The sequence below is a fragment of the Grampus griseus genome (genome assembly GCF_964374135.1).
Source record: "Grampus griseus genome assembly, chromosome: 4".
NCBI classification, from domain to species: domain Eukaryota; kingdom Metazoa; phylum Chordata; class Mammalia; order Artiodactyla; family Delphinidae; genus Grampus; species Grampus griseus.
Window position 1 is genome coordinate 144,075,919 of NC_138997.1, and position 17,471 is coordinate 144,093,389.

General features: G+C 49.0%; 1 protein-coding gene across 3 annotated transcripts in view; it reads right to left on the minus strand.

Moving 5' to 3' along the window:
• Positions 1 to 1,044: 1,044 nt before the first annotated feature.
• The window catches only part of PCGF3 (polycomb group ring finger 3), a 57,822-nt gene continuing 41,395 nt past the window's right edge, over positions 1,045 to 17,471 (minus strand). For 2 of the 3 annotated variants that reach the window (XM_082653705.1, XM_082653704.1), the window contains exon 10: positions 1,045 to 1,421. In XM_082653705.1, the coding sequence (XP_082509831.1) occupies positions 1,188 to 1,421 (234 nt within the window). In that variant the 3' untranslated portion in view covers positions 1,045 to 1,187. Of the gene's footprint in view, positions 1,422 to 6,914; positions 7,925 to 8,465; positions 8,547 to 17,471 lie in introns of those variants that run through there. The other variant, XM_082653706.1, reaches the window with a different exon arrangement.

A 17,471-nucleotide genomic window follows, 5' to 3' on the forward strand; every position in this document is an offset into this window, starting at 1 on the left:
GTTAAAAAGTAGGCAAAAGACATGAATAGACAGTGCACCAAAGATGATGTAATGACAGATAAGCACATGAAAAGAGGATCAACATGAAAGCCATTAGGGTAATGCAAATTCCAACCACAGTGACACACCACTACACACCACCAAAAGCGTCTAAACTCGAAGAGAACACTGGCACTTTGGGATGCGGGGCGCTGCAATGGCTCAGGCCTCGCAGGTGGAGATGCAAAGTCGGGCGGCCGGTCTGGAAACTGTCCCTCGAGGCTTCTTTTCTCTTTTTCTGTTCTTTGGCCACAACACACGGCATGTGGGATCTTAGTTCTCCAATCAGGGATAGAACCCGCGCCCGCTGCATTGGAAGGCGGATTCTAACCACTGGACCACCAGGGAAATCCTGTTCAGCAGTTTCTTAAACATACACTCACCATACGACCCAGAAATCCTACTTTGTAGAGAAACAAAGCTTACGTCCACATGCAAACCTGTACATGAGGTTCACAATCATCAAAAATTGAAAATGCAAAAGTCTTTCATCAGGTGAACCGGCAAACTGTGGTCCATCCACGTCACAGGACATATGAGCCATTTGGCCACTCGGATGGATCTCAAAGGCAGTACGCTGAGTCCAGGAGTCCAGTCTCAAAGGTGACGCGTACAATTCTATTTACACGACATTTTTTTTTGACAGGTCCTGCCTCAGGTTTATTTATACAAATAGCACAGGACACCAGCCCCATGCAGACAGCAGCCCAGGGGTCACACTAGTCCTTCTGTCCTCACATGGGCAGATAAAGGTCTCTACTTGGGAGCCTTTGTGGGGACCTGAGCGGGAGCTGGAGCCGCCTTGGCCTTGGTAAAGGCAAGATTACAATGCCGGAGATCAGTGGCTGCCAGGAATTATGGGGGGTGGGGGTGGCAGAGGAGGACCGGCACTCAGGAGGTCTTTGGGATGATGGAGCTGTTGTGTCCTGACTGTAGTGGTGGTTGCATGAATCTGTGTATGTGTTAAAAATCCAAAAACAAAACAGAAAGGTTACTTAAAATTTTTTTTTTTACTTAAAATTTGTAATTTAAAAAATGGAAATTACACATTCTAGACTAAAATGTCTAGTGAGCTTTAACAGAAGGAAATTTCTCGACTTAGTCAACAGTATTTATCAAAACTCCACAACTGTGCTTAAATGGAGACGTCAAGAGTCTTCCCACTCAAGTCTGAACGCACAGCAAGCTTCCTTCGCCGCCAACATTCTTCGAGATGCAGCCGTGCACACGCAGCCCGCAGAGGAGCACAGGGGTCCGTGTGTTTGCTGTGACACTGCTGCCTGTGGGCGTCCAGGACACCCACCCCGCCACTCCCGGAACCAGCAGATTGGGTACAAACACCAGTGTCTTCTCCATTCCATATACGCAGGTGCCCCGCCTCCCTGAGGAAACACAAGAAATAAGCCAAACTAGAAATACGTGAGCCCTGTGGGAGGAAAACCCGGAAGCCCCTCTGCAAGACCCTGAAGGGGGTCTGAGCGCACGAGCGTCATGGGTGAAAAGGCGACACTGACACAGTGCGAGGAAGCGCTTTCCACGCTGGACGACAAACAGAACACACACCCTGCGATTCTGGCAGGCCCCCGGGGGCCCCACTTCACCCTTGGGAGCGTCACTAAGCAAGCCCTCAAAAGGAACCGTCACAGGCCAACCTGGGCGTTGAGGGAGCAGGCGGCCCAGACCAGCCGCAGCTCCATCAGGCAGTATTTCGATCCGTGTTGGCTGCGTTCGCGGGAGATGGGGCTCCGGGCCCCTCCCGCCGCCCTGGGTGTGGGGTCAGAGACAGCCGAGGGGCAGGGGGAGTAACACCTGTAACACCTGCACAGCCAAAGCACCACGCGGGGCCAGGAAGAGAAGTGTGGATCCCGGGGACCCCTGGCTGTCCTGGGACCATTCCCCATATCTCTCCAGAGCCCTGGGGTCGCAGGACCTCCCCGCCCAAGCCCTGGGGTCCTACAGACAACAGCCTGTAAGCAGTAGAATCACCAGAAACACCTCCCAGGACTGAGCTGGGATTAATGCCTGCTTTGTGCTTCCTGAGGTGTTAGTGGAAAAAGCCATTTCCCACCAACAAGAATACGTACTTAGCCGGTGCATTTTCATACTTGGTCTGTTTGTTATAAGGGCCAGATCTGTTTATGCCTCAAAAGGTTTTTGACTAAAAATGTTCCTAAAGAAGCAACTTTGTTATCATAGTACCCAACACACGTTAAAAAAAAACAAACAAAAAGCCCCACAGGATTCATTGTCAAATGGTTTATATTTTCACATTCAAATAAAATCCAGAGACAATCAGGCTGCAACAAGAGTCTGACGGATACGTCAGCCTGCTGGTGGTTGAGACTGACAGGCCTCCCACGGCCACCTGCCACGTAAAGGCAAAACACACCAAATGATGGGGTGTTGCCTGCCACCTGGACGGAGGGGCTGCCTGCGCACCCTGCAGGGGCCTGTTACCTACAGGAGCACGGCTGCACTCCAGCGCAACTGGGAGTGGGCGCCGCGAGGTTACCGACCTAGCAAGAGGGCCCCATGCCCCGGGCCTGGCCACAGCTGCCGCAACGAGGACTGCTGGCCCCACTGGGGGTTTTATCCGTAAGAACCAAAAGTCAAAGGGAGACATTTATCCTCAGCCAGGCAGCAGGTGTGGCTGAGGCCCCTGGCTGTGCGTGCTGCGTGCTCCTTTCCTGCGGCCTCCAAAGCCTCTGTCTCACGGCAGGGGATGCAGGATCACGCCTGTAACAGCGCTGCCGGTTAAAGCGGGACTTGCATGTTTCATGCAAATGGAGTCTCGCTGGAGAAGCAAATCTCCTGTGTGAGCTACAGGCGGGCGCAGCCTCCCCTCAGTCCCTCGCAGCCCCTCCTCCCAGGCTCAGGGGCGGGGGGCAGGGGAGACCTGGGCCTGGCTGATCTCCTTCTCACTCTTTCCTGGAGTCGTGGGCCCTGCTGAAGCCTGCTTCCTGCCGTCCCTGCAGCCCACCCAGCGCCCCGGTGAACGTGGACATTTACACGTGGCTTCGGCACCCTGACATTCGTTAGGTGGAGTAAACGATTTACCAAAAATAAGTAAAATAGGTAAAATTAGTTTCTTAAGACTAAATTTATCTTTCAAGTTTAATGATCTGAAACCCACGAGAGCATAATTTTGGTCAACATATTCTCCCTTTTTTTCAGTTCTGGTTTCCTCAGATTTTCAAGATTGCTGTAAATTACTTAACCTTTAAAAATTAAAAGTTATGGATATAGTAAATTGTCTGCGATAGCTGATCGCATGTGTCAACCTGACGGGGCCCAGTGCCGAGATTAAAATTATTCTGGTGTGTGTGTGAGGGTGTTCCCGGAAGAGATGAGTCTTAGAACCTCCCGCGTGGGAGGGCATCACTCACCGCCCCCACCAAGGCCTGGACAGAACAAAAGGGAGGCAGAGGGCACCCTCACGAGAACTGTGTATGCACACGTGTCCCAACACGCCAAGAGAGGGCGCAACTCCAACCGGCGGCCCACCGCTCAGGGGAATCAGAGGTTTTCTTTCACACAGGTTCCCTGGCACACACAGCTACCAACCAAAGACAGTTCTCTCTCCATGCACACAGATGCGTGTGGGCTCCCAGAGTTCCCATCGAGCCTCTGGCGCCAACACTGGACCAGCTTCATGAAGTCAGTCACAAACGCCATGTGGGGCAGAGTCGTTAACCTGTGAGGGTCCAGGCTGGGGTGGGAGGGGAGGGCCCAGTGTGGCGTGTGTGCGCCCTCACCAATACCCACGGCACTCTTCGTTACACCGTATCACCCTAACAGGGCACCTATCTCACGCTCTTACAAACATCTTAGGTAACAAACGTCCAGCCTCAGAGAACTAGGTAGGTTTTCCTTTTGCTTTTATTACAAGCATATAATATCAATTGGCAAAACACTGAATACAAGCTTCACTATCATAAAATCAAAACAGTTAAGCAATATTCCAAAAAAGATTTTAGATAAAACCTAGCCACCAAGAGTACAAAAAATTACACACCAACACGAAGCATAAAAAATGTAAACTTCCAAACTAAACAGTCAAAAACATGTGTCTGCAGCGCCACCTCCACAATCCCCCAGAGCGCCCGATCTCCACGCGGGATGCCAGGGTCGGCAAGGGCTCTCGCCCCTGAACGCTGCATCATACGGGAAAAATGGTTTTCTTGCACCCAATGAAGCTGTTGAACTAGACATTTACGCTAATGCTACACACGTTCTAGGGGACACGTAAACTTCAGGCCCCCTTCAGATGCACCCACGGACACAGAGACCACGTGAGCTGGTGAGGGGCCCGGCGGTCCCCAGGAAGGGACAGGATCTCAGTGATGATTGTGGTGTCGCTTGAATTGTTTTCTAACCGACTTATCCCAACCTACGTAGTTTGTTTAAATACCAAGGCAGAGAAACACATTGGTTTATCACGCTAAGGTCACATGTGATGTGCTGGAGTGTAAATGATTTCCTGAGGAAACAGAGAAACTGAACTTCTTGTGATCTATCTGCACTAAATGTGTCTTCAATGTTTTGAGAGCACATCAAATATTCACGTGCAAGGTAGAAATCAGCTGGCTTGTTCCTATGATATTCAATCCAATGACACACTTCAAAATCACTGTAAAATCCATCCTGCGGGCTTTGAAGAAAAAACAAATGAATTTCTAAAGACCTCAAATGCCACGAGGAGGCATCAAGGCCGCACGCGCCGGCGGGCTCAGGAGCCTGGGAAAGTAGCACCGTCACATCTGTGGTCGACACGGGGGCGCGTCCTGGGCCACCAGCGCACGGGGTCTGAGGCACGAGGCCAGCCGAGGCCACACGTCAACTTGCGGCCGCTGGCCGGTCACTCACTCTTACCGATGGCCGAGCCCCTTGCACAGGCCCACGCACATTCCCAGCAACAGTGTTTTCATGAGAACGACGACGGAAAAGGAAAACCAAAGGGCTGGACGTACACGTTCTGAGAGTCCGCCTACACTGCCTCCATTCAGTGGAGCAGATGCCACGGACGCTCCACGTACGCGTGGCGCCGCCCGCTGGAGCCTATCGCGCAGAAGCACCAAGCGCTTCTCATCCGGGTAACACAAAGCACACGAGTCGGAAGCTACTCAAAGCAAAAGGAAGAAGCTTGCAGAACGCCTCCCAATTTCATCTTATATGCCTGTAAATAAAGCTGGACCACTGAAACCAAACAACTGGATGGGAAAATATGACAGAAGGCTTAAAATAGAATAAATAATTTTATAAAGTTAAGTTTTCTTCTTTTTAACCCCCCAAATCTTAAATTCAATATTATATATTCTATCTGAATCTTCTATTTTCATGACACCTGTACCTAGTGAGACCCTGTGCTGCTGACGAGCCCACGCTGCTGACGAGGGTGCCGTTCGGTAACTGACAGCGTTTGTTTTACCAGCATGAAGAGTTGTGAAAACTACTTCACAGTAACTCCATCTGTTAAAAACAAAAAACAAACTTAATAGGATCCAATCACTAACTGATCCTGGCTTTTATGCTGGAAAAGATAAAATTCTGCCGTTGATGTTAAACGGACACGAGAGAAAAGTGAAAGTTTTCCTCTGACGGCGAGGCCCCCAGCTCCGTCCCCGTAAGGCTGCGGTCAGACCGGAGGTGGCGGGAACAGGGATCTCCTGCAGTGAAGACGGTCTGCACGAGGACATCTTAGAAAAATGGGTACTTCTGCTGCTGAGGTTTCATCAGGGTAACACGGACACAAACGCGGGATCAGCAGGTGGCCAGGGCCCAGTGGGGATGGTGACGCCAGCTCTGACTCATCTCCACCTCTCTGTGTATTAAGTACGTCGACTTAGCACCATAGCAAATTCAAGTGATTGCAAAGATAGCTGCAAAGTTACAAATATATACTATGAGATTATACAGCCAGGTTCATTTTAATCTGACCTGTGAATTAATTTTATTTGAATTTGGACGCTCACACTGTTTAATCCTTCCTTCCTTTCATCACACAGGAAAATACCTAAATTCTAACGGTACACTTCAACTGCATTGAGAACACACGGTTTTACAGAATGCTTCAGCAGAAATGTGTATTTGAGGTAGACAGGTAATACTTAGTCATACACATCTACTCACTGAACCCTTGAATAGTGACCCTAACAAACGATCGGGATGAACAGCAGGCGCAGGGAACTGAATCATTCAAACGGTCCCGGGAGTAACGGGCTTAAAGAGAGAGATGAACTCTGACCAATTCCTACGAAAAACTTGGTTTTATGTTTCTGAAAGGCCTTATATTAAAACCACTTGGACTGAGTTAATTTGTTTTTCCCATCACTAAGGGAGCTGCTTCTGACATCTGTAAGTATGAAACAGGAAGCAGAAAACAAACAAACAAACTTGAATGTCGATGAGCCCAACCACCACTTCCAAAGCAAGTTCGAGAAAAACTCTAGTCACCAAGGTGAAGTTCTTCATGGAAAACCCGGCTCTCAAGCCACCGTCAGGACCACCTACCAAGTGAGGCGGCCCCAGGACCCCAGCGCCCCGGTGATGCAGGAGGTGACAGAGGGGGAGGAGCCCAAAGGTCAGGCAGAAGCCACCGGACGCGGACAGGGACGGCCACGGAGCGGGGACCAGCTTACCACCCGGAGAAGGCCCGTCTCCTTGCTCCTGTCGTTACACATTCCAAGTTACTATCTTAAAGGAACAAAAATGGATGTGCTGGCAAAGAGTTTATTCTCCAATTCCACAAAAATATTAACATTTGGGAGGAGAAAGGGCTAACAGAGGGTGTGCTGCGTCTGCCCGCGCTGTAGGTCATTAAGTCACTGGAAAAGCCGCTTCAGCCGCACAGGGGCCCGCCCGCCCGCCCGCCCTCTGTGGCTCTAGCGTGCCCGCCAACAGCGGCCAGAGCGCGCCAGCTGCTCCACGAGAGCACGGGGACGTGCCCACCTCTGAAGGCGGGCGTGGTGGGACCCGGGGTCTGCACACGTGGGGCTTTGGTGGAGACACGCCCCCTGGGCACCAGCCCCGCCGCGGACGGGGGCGCCGTCTCGGGAAAGGCCCCCCGCCACCACCATCAATCTCTTCAGCAAAACAAAAATGGGAAAGAATAAGCGGGAAGTTAAACGACGGCACTGAACAACTTGTGCCCTATTTAAGAGAAACAATTTTTGAGAACAAGAATCGTTCTGCGAACTGTCGTCTTCCGGTCCGCCCTGCTGACCGGGCGGGGCAGCCGCGTCGGGGTCAGGGTGCAGCCCCCCAGCTGGGCTGCGGGCCCCCCGGAGTCAGGGCGGCCCTCGGCTTCACGTTCCCTGACGTGGAAAATGAAATACCATGGTTAACTCACGATACTCATGGAAGCCTCTTTTGGTATGCTTTTAAATTAAATTTTTATATATCTTCTAAGTCTTCAGGAAGCTAAAGGCCACATAAATATCGTCATTCACGTGAAAAGACATTTTGTCAATAACTTAGGAAGGATTCGGTAAACGTACAAGTATTTTGGGGGCTTATCGTGAAACCTAATTCATAAACTGAACGGAAGTGACCGAGATTTTCAAGACCTGGAAAGCAAGCAAAGGTCACGGGTCGGCGAAGGCCGTCGCCACACCCTCCCGCTGGGGCAGAGGCGCCCCGGCCGCGAGGCGAGGCGAGGCGCGTCCGTAACCCTGTGCCGCAGCGCCTCGTGAGTGTGATTCTCATACAAAAGTGATAAATATTCTCTGTTCGGGACCCAGTCCAAACGGTGCCCAGGGCAGCATCCTACGCGGTGGCGGCCCCGCCTGGCTGCGTACTCGCGGGGTGCCCGGCGGCTGAGTCTCTGCTGTGCCGCGGCTCACAGCAGGTCCATCTTGGGTCTGTAGTGCAGCAGGAGCGGTGCTTTCTGCAAGACAAGGGGGCGAGGGAACGGCACCGGTGACCCCAAGGGGACAGGCTGGCGATGGTCCCACACTCGTCAGCTCCGAGGGTGAGTCCCACGCCCGGTCCCCACACCTGCTCCTGCCTTTTCTCTCTGTGCCCCACTCGCCCTCAGACCTCGGCTCCAGCTGGGGGTGTCGGCCAGGCTGTCTCTACCCTGCTCCCAGGCAGCCCCCGAAGATGGGGTCCCACTCATCTGCCTCCTGTTCCAGAGAGAGGCGCTGCGGCTCGAGGGGACGTGTCCTCTGACTGCAGCGGCCACTCCCTCCCAGGACGCCGGTCACCTCAACCAGGAGGGGTGGGGCGAGTCAGGGCCTGGAGACCACGCCTTCCCCGACCACACAACTCTGAGGCCGATGCAGCTTCAGAACGGCCGCATTCCTGACAACCCCGTGCCTGGTCTGCTCGTTATGCCTAAACTCCAGGAAACAGATGTGCCCACAAAGCAGCTGCTGTCCTGAGCAGACCCTGAAAATCACACACAACGCGTCATGCCAAAGTCTCACCTTGAATCTCCACCTCGTGACGACGACGAATTTGAGCGTGTGGTCCTTGCCAAGGATCTCCTCGTTGCATAAAATGTCCAGCTGACGGGAGAACAAGACCTCGGTCAGCGGGGCCAAGGGCTCGGCGCTCAGGACACATGGTCTCTGGGGCCGCAGCGGTCACGCCAGTCGCTGAAGGGCCACCTGCCCTCCTTCTGGGGCAGCACAGGTGGGAAGCGGCGCCTGGAAGGCCCAACCCCCCCAGCGGGCCCAGAGCACCGGGGGGCCTCCGTCCGCACACAACAAGGCAGCGCCCCCGTCACGGGGCTCTGGCGCCCAGACTGCCTTCACTAGAGAGCACGCTGTCCCCCGACATCAGTCCCCTCTTGGCCAGGTTTGTCCCCTTCACCTCAGTGGAAGAAGGTAATGGGCTCCACAGACAGCTTCTCCCTTTTTAGTTTTAAAAGACTTTTTAGAGCGGTTTTAGGTTTGCGCAAAATTTCACAGAAGGTAGAGTTCTCGTGTATCTCCTGCCCCCACCTCACAGCCTCCTCCACCATCAACAGCCCCGATGAAAACGTTCGTTACAACCGATGACCGCCCTCACCACCCGCAGCCTGTGGTTCACATGAGGGTTCACGCTCCGTGTTGTGCCTTCTGGGGGTCTGGACAAACGTATGACGACGTGTGTCCTCCATGACAGCGTCACACAGAGTCGTTTCCCTGCCTGTTTATCCCTCCCCGTCAGCCCCCAGCAACCAGTGACCCTTTCACTGTCTCCACAGTTTTACCTTTTCCAGAATGTCATAGAACTGGAGCACACAGTGGGCAGCCTTCTAGGCTGGCTTCTTTCTCTCAGTTGTACGCACTGAAGGCTCCTCCGTGTCTTTTCATGGTTTGATAGCTCCTTTCTTTTTAGTGCTGAGTAATATTTGTCTGGATGGGCCACCGTTTACGTATCCATTCACTTTCTGAAGGACACCTTAGCTGTCTCCAAGTTTTGACAACTACGATTAAAGCTGCTATAAACATCTGCGTGCAGGTTTCTGTGTGGACATAAGTTTTCAGCTCCTCTGGGTAAGTACCAAGGGGCTTGACGGCTGAATCGTATGGTGAGAGTGGGTTTAGTTTTGTGAGAAACCACGCAGCTGCCTTCGGAGCGGCTGCACCGTCCTGCGTTCCCAGCGGTGGGGATGAGGGTCCCTGCTGCTCAGCACCCAGCGTCGCCAGCGCTCTGGATTCCGGCCGCTCTGACAGGTGTGGAGTGGATCTTGCTGTTGTAATTTGCAGTTCCCTGATGACAAATGCTGTTGACCCAGATGGTCTTTTATTTTTATATTTTCTAGTTTTTTTTGGCAGCACCGCATGGCTTGCAGGATCTTAGTTCCCGACCAGGGACTGAACCCGGGCCACCTCAGTGAAACTGCTGAGTCCTAACCACCAGACCGCCAGGGAAGCCCCCAGACGGTCTTCTAAACTTCTCTCTCAGGGCAAGGGAAGATGGGTCCGGCACCTGTGACTCCTGTGGCTGCCATGGAAACACCATAACTTTGGGACGTGTAACTCCAGAAACGCAGCCTCAGAGTTCAGTCTGGGAGTCCACGGGCTCGCAACCTCTGGAGTCTCCAGGGTTCCCTGACCTGTGGCTGCATCCCTCCAACCTCTGCTTCCATCCTCAGGTGGCCCTTCCACTCTGTGTCTCAAAACTCTCTCTACTCTTTTCTCTGTGGGTATCAATAGTTCATTCCTTTATATTGTTAAAAAAATTGTGGTAAAATACACATAAAATTTACCATCTTAACCATTTTTAAGTGCACAGCTCAGTGGTATTAAATACATTCGTAACGTGCACCTGTCACCACATCCATCCACAGACTTTTCATCTTATAAAACTGTAACTCTGTCCCCATTATAACTTCCCATCCCCCTGTCCCCAGCCCCTGGAAACCCTGATTCTACCTTCTGTCTTTATGATTCTAGGGACCTTGTATAGTGGAATCAGACAGTACTTGCCCCTTTGTGCCCAGCCCATTTCATTTGGCATCGTGTCCTCAAGGTTCACCCACGTTATAGCGGGTGTAGAATTTCCCTCCTGTCTGGGGCTGAATATTCATTGTATGGACGGACCACATTTTGTTCATGTATAACCTTTTGCCTACTGCCAATAATGCTGCTACGAACATGGGGGTACAAATATCTCCTTGGGATCCTGTTTTCAATTCTTTTGGGTATCTTTACCCAGAGGTGGAATTGTTGGTGTTCATGGTAGCTCTATGTTTAGTTTTTTGAGAAACCCCCGTACCGTTTTCCGGAGTGGCTGCACCATTTTGCATCCACCAGCAGTGCACAGGGTGACGTCTCCATTTCCTCACCAGCACTTGCGACGTATTTTTTACGGTAGCCATCCTACTGGGTATGGGCTGGGTCTCATTACAGTTCTGATTTGCATTTCCCCTATGATTAGTGATGTTGAGCATGTTTTTTTGTTTTTTTTTTTTTGCGGTTCGCGGGCCTCTCACTGCTGTGGCCTCTCCCGTTGCGGAGCACAGGCTCCGGATGCGCAGGCTCAGCGGCCATGGCTCACGGGCCCAGCCGCTCCACGGCATGTGGGATCTTCCCGGACCGGGGCACGAACCGTGTCCCCTGCATCGGCAGGCGGACTCTCAACCACTGCGCCACCAGGGAAGCCGAGCATGTTTTCATGTGCTTGTCAGCCACTCATATATCTTCTTTGGAGAAATGTCTACTCAAGTTGTTTGAGTTTGTGTTGAATTTTAGGAACTGTCTATATATTCTGGATAGTAATTCCTTGTCAGAAATATGACTTGCAAATACTTTCTTCCATTGTGTACAATTTTTTTTAAAATTTCAAGGAAGTCCCAACTGTCTATTTTTCCTTTTGTTGCCTGTGCCCTTGGGTATTCTATCCAACCAATCACTGACAACTCCAACGTCATTAAGCTTTTGTCCTGTGTTTTCTTTTAAGAGTTTTATTGTTTTACATTTATATTCCTGATACATTTTTTAAAAAAAATATTTATTTACTTATTTGGCTGCGCTGGGTCTTAGTTGAGGCATGTGGGATCTTCGCTGCGGCACACAAGGATCTTTAGTTGTGGCATGTGAGATCTAGTTCCCTGACGAGGGATTGAACCTGGACCCCCTGCATTGGGAGCACGGAGTCTTAACCACTGGACCACCAGAGAAGTCCCTTGAATTAATTTTTGTATATCGTATTAGGTAAGGGTCAAACTCCATTATTTTGCATGTGGATATCCAGTTTTCTCAGCACCATTTGTTGAAAAGACTATTGAAGGGTCCTGGCACCCTTGTCAAAAGTCAGTTGACCACATATGTGAGGATTTACTTTTGAGCTCTCTATTCTGCTCCATTAGTCTGTCTGTCTTTATGCCAACACCACAGTTTTGATTCGTGTTATCTTTAGAGTAAGTTCAAGTCCTCCAGTTTGGCTCTTTTTCAAGACTGTTTTGGCTATTTGGGTCTCTTGAGAGTCCATAAAAAAGTTAGGATGGATTTCTTTTTTTTTTCCCGCAAGAAACATCTTTGGGATTTTGATAGGAATTGCACTGAATCTGTAGATTACTTGGGTAATACTGACATTTTAACAATATTAAGTCTTCCAATCCATGAATGTGGGATGTGTTTCCACGTGCTTGTCTTTCTTTCAGCAATTTTCGTAACTTTCATTGTACAAGTCTTTCACCTCCTTGGTTAATTCCTAAGTATTTTATTCTTTATGATGCTACTATAAATGAAATGAGTTCTGTAATTTCCTTTTCAGATTGTTCATTGCTCATGTACAAAAATGCATCTGATTTTTTTAACATCTTTATTGGAGTACAATTGCTTTACAATGGTGTGTTAGTTTCTGCTTTATAACAAAGTGAATCAGCTATACATATACATATATCCCCATATCTCCTCCCTCTTGTGTCTCCCTCCCACCCTCCCTACCCCACCCCCAGGTGGTCACAAAGCACCGAGCTGATCTCCCTGTGCTATGCGGCTGCTTCCCACTAGCTATCTATTCTACATTTGGTAATGTATATACATCCATGCCACTCTCTCACTTTGTGCCAGCTTAACCCTTCCCCCTCCCCGTGTCCTCCAGTCCATTCACTACGTCTGTGTCTTTATTCCTGTCCGGCCCTTAGGTTCATCAGAATCATTTTTTCCCTAAGATTCCATACATATGTGTTAGCATATGGTATTTGTTTTTCTCTTTCTGACTTACTTCACTCTGTATGACAGACTTTAGGTCCATCCACCTCACTGCAAATAACTCAATTTCGTTTCTTTTTATGGCTGAGTAATATTCCATTGTATATATGTGCCAATCATCTTTATCCATTCATCTGTTGATGGACCCTTAGGTTGCTTCCATGTCCTGGCTATCGTAAACAGCGCTGCAATGAACATTGGGGTGCATGTCTCTTTTTGAATTATGGTTTTCTCAGGGTATATGCCCAGTAGGGGGACTGCTGGGTCATATGGTAGTTCTATTTTTAGTTTTATAAGGAACCTCCATACTGTTCTCCGTAGTGGTTGTATCAATTTACATTCCCATCAACAGCGCAGGAGGATTCCCTTTTCTCCACATCCTCTCCAGCATTTATTGTTTCTAGATTTTTTGATGATGGCCATTCTGACCGGTGAGAGGTGATACCTCATTGTAGTTTTGATTTGCATTTCTCTAATGATTAATGATGTTGAGCATTCTTTCATGTGTCTGTTGGCAGTCTGTATATCTTCTCTGGAGAAATATCTATTTAGGTCTTCTGCCCATTTCTGGATTGGGTTGTTTGTTTTTTTGATACTGAGCTAATGCATATGATTTTTCTGTTGACTTTCTATTCTGCTACCTTGCTGAATTAATTTATTAGTTCTGACAGGTTCTTTTTCATGTCTGTGTGTGTGGAATTTTTAGGGTTTTCTACATATAAAATCATATCATCTGCAAACAGAGATGATGTTTTAAATTCTTCTTTTCCAATTTGGATGTGTTTTATTTCTTTTTCTTGTCTAATTTTTCTGGCTAGGATTCCCAGTATTATGTTGACTAGAAAGGGTAAAAGTGGACCTCCCTGGCTTGTTCCTTATCTTAGAGAAAAAGCTTTTACTTTTTCACCACTGAGTGTGATATTCAGAACTGTTTTTTCATGTATGGATTTTATTTTACTTTCATATATGGCTACTCTTTCTAGTTTGTTCAGTGTGTTTATCATGAAAGGGTATTCAATTTTGTCAAATGCTTTTTCTGCATCAACTGAGATGATCGTGTGGTTTTTCCTGCACTCTGTTGATGTGGCATAATTATATTAATCAATTTTCATATGCTGAACCATCCTTGCACTCCGGAAATAAGTCCCGCCTGCGCATGGTGTGTAAAACCTTCTAACATATACTGAATTCTGTTTGTCAGCATTTTGTTGGGATATTTGCATCAATGTGCATATGGGATATTGGTCTGTAGTTTTCTTTTCTTGTAGTGTCTTTATTTGGCTTTGTCATCAGGGTTGTGCTGGCCTCATGAAATGAGTTGGGAAGCACTCCCTCCTCTTCGACCTTTTGGAAAAGTTTGAGAAGGACGGGTATTAATTCTTTCAATGTCTGGTAGAATTCAGTGAAGCTGTCAGGTCCAGGGCTTTCCTTTGTCAGGAGACTTTGATTAGTGATTCAACCTCCTTATGAGCTATAGGTCTATTCAGATTTTCCACGTCGTTGTGGCTTAGTCTTGATAGCTTCGTGTTTCTAGGAATTTGTCCATTTCGTTTGGTTATCCAATTTGTTGGCATACAATTGTGCATAGTGATCTCTTACAACCTATTTCTGAAGAATCAGTAGTGACGTCCCTACTTCCATTTCAGATTACAGAATTTGAGTCTTCTCTTAGCTCATCCAGCTACAAGTCTGTCAACATTGCTGACCTTTCTGAAGAACCATTGATTTTCTCTATCGTTTTCCTGTTCCCTATTTTGTCTATTTCTGCTCTAATCTTTACTATTCTCTTCCTTCCGCTAGCTTTGGGTTTAGCTTACCCTTCTTTTTCTAGTTCCTTAAGTTGTAAATTTAGGTTGTTGATTTGAGATCTTCCTTGTCTTTAAGGTAAGTGTTTATAGCTATGAATCTCCCCTTAGCACTGCTTTCACTGTATCCCGTTAGTTTTGGGACGTGGTGTTTTTGTTCTCATTCTTCTCTAAGTATTATCTAACCTTTGATCCGTTGGCTGTTTAAAGCTGCGTTGTTTCATTTCCACAATTCTGTGCATTTTCCAGTTTTCCCTTAGTTATTGATTTCTAACTTCATGCCACTGTGGTCTGAGAAGATACTTTGTATAATTAAATCTATTGAGACAATTTGTGTCTGCCTTCTCTCATAAGGACACTTGTTATTGAATGTAGGGCCCACCTGGATAATACACGATGGTCTCTTCATCCCAAGACTCTTTACATGTCTGCAGAAATCTTTTTTTTCAAATAAAGGCATATTCACGTGTTCTGGGGGTTAGAAGTAGACATATCTTTTGGCTGTGTCACCACATAACATACTACAGTCTGCCTTCTGACCCAGCAAAATCCACATCCATCCCACGTGCAAAACACACTCACCGAACCCCAACATCTCCAAGGGACCCAATCTACTCCAGCATCAACTCCAAATCCCCAAATCTCATCTACACACCATCAGCTCCAAGTCCCAGATCTTATCTTCTAAATCACAGGAGTCAGGTATAGGTGAGACTCTGGGTACGATGCCTCCTGGGGCAAATGCCTTTCCAGCTGTGGACCTGCGAAGCTAGAAAACACATTATCTGCTTTCCAAATACAAGGCTGGGGCAGGATAGATATTCCTAGTCCAAAAGGGAGACACATTAGAAGGCGTAAGGGATCACTGGTCTCAATAAAGTTTGAAATCCAGTAGGGAAAATTCCATGAGGTTTCAAGACCTGAGAACAGCTCACTGTGGGTCAAGGTTCTGCTCTCTGGGCCCTGATGGCCTCACCCTCTGGGCCCCGGGCTCTGCCTTGGAGCCGTTCCTCCTGCTCTCTGGGCCCTGATGGCCTCACCCTCTGGGCCCCGGGCTCTGCCTTGGAGCCGTTCCTCCTTTTCCTTTAGCGGTAGCTCACCTTGGCAGCTCCACCAGCCTACTCCCCGCGCGCAGAATTTTGGAAGTCTGATAGCCTCTCATTTCTTCCTGTCTCTGTCCCCTTCAGTACGAGTTGGTGGTGTTTCTGCTGACAGCACATTCTTAGAAACCTTGTGCGTCTCCCATGTGTGTCAGAGGTCCAGGCTCTGCAGATCTTTCCTGGATAACTCCTCTCTGTTCCGCCATGAGATGCTGAGCCGCCGTGAGTCAAACAACTAATCCCTTCAGCAAAAGGCTGAACAGCTGCACACTTGGCCTTCTCTCCAGAGCATGTTTTTCTAACGGTCAAACTCCTAATATTACCGTCTTTTTGCAATCTGGATAGGCTGTGACTTTTCAAAATCATCAAGTGCTGGTTCCTTTTCGTTGAGCAGTTCCTTCCTGAATTCATCTCTGACATTTTATTACAGGCAGCAAGAAGAAACCAGACCACGTCTTCAGCACTTTGCTTGAAAATGTCCTCAGCTAAATATCCGTGTTCACCACTTCCAAGTTCTGTTTTCCACACACCGCAGAACACAACTCAGCCAGTTTTCTGCCACTGTGTAGCTAGAATCACTTTTCTCCCCCATTTCCAATACTATGCTCCTTTTTCCCTTCTGAGCTCTCACCAGTAGCATCTTTAATACTCCTATTTCCACCAACACTCTGTTTGTGCAACACGCACCTTCAAAGGTGACGGGCGCTTTCTCCACCACGCTCCGTGCTTCCCTCTCGGCCGTCCCCAGAGTCACCTTTAATGGACACGTTCATATCGACAGTCTCTTCAAGGCAATTCGGGTTTTTAAAAATCGTGTTTCTCAAAATTCTTCCAACCTGTACCTCTTACCCAAATCTGAAGGCACCGCCACATTTTTAGGTATTTGTTACAGCAGCACTCCACTTCCTGGTATTGAAATCTGTTTTGGTTTCCCATGGCAGGTATGACAACGTACCACAAACCTGGTGGCTTAAAACAACAGGTACTCATTTTCTCACAGATGTGGAGGCCAGAAGTTCAAAATCAAGGTGCCGGCCGGGCTGTGCTCAGTCTGGAGGCTCCAGGGGAAGATCCTTCCTGCCTCTTCCAGCTTCTGGGGGCTCCAGGCATCCACTGGCTTGTGGCCGCATCACCCCAGCCTCTCGTCTCTGTCCTCACACCATCTTCTCCTCTGTGCGTGTCTCGAATTTCCCTCTGCCTCACTTTTGTGAGGGCACATGTCACTGAATTTAGGGGCAGCCCAGATAATCCAGGATTATCTCATCTCAAGATCCTGAACTTCAGTATATCTGAAAACACCCTTTTTCTGGCAAAGACCACGCTTACAGGTTGCGGGGTTGGCTGTGGACACACGTCTTTGCAGGGCCACGTCCTACCCACTGTTCTCTACAGCCCACCTGAGAAGTCGGCCTCAGTTTTCCATCCTTACCGCACTACCCTGGCCTGTCTCTCCTGGGACTTCTGCCACAGACTCCCCTCAACCGGTCGCTCCTGCTTCCGTCTCGGAACCCCAGCAGCCCACCTGCCTCACAGCCTCAGGGCTGTTCTCACCACAAGCCCCCGGCTTAAGGCCCCCCAGTGCCTCCTCTTGACACCTGCGGGTACACAGCCAGCTCCTGCTGACAGTTTATGTCTGAGCAGAAGTGAACGCCCTCGGGAGGGTTCCCCAACGACCCCTAAGCTGATGTGCTCTCACCCCTCTGTGCACCGCCCTGCTCTGCACCACTAGGGGACACGTTTTACTTTATTCTCAGCATTTATCGGAACTGGGAAGTATCTCCTCTATCTACCCACCCGTCCTATCCATCCCCATCCACCCATCCATCCGTTTGCAAAACTGAAGAACAGAACTTCTCTTTGTGGTGAAAATATTTAACATA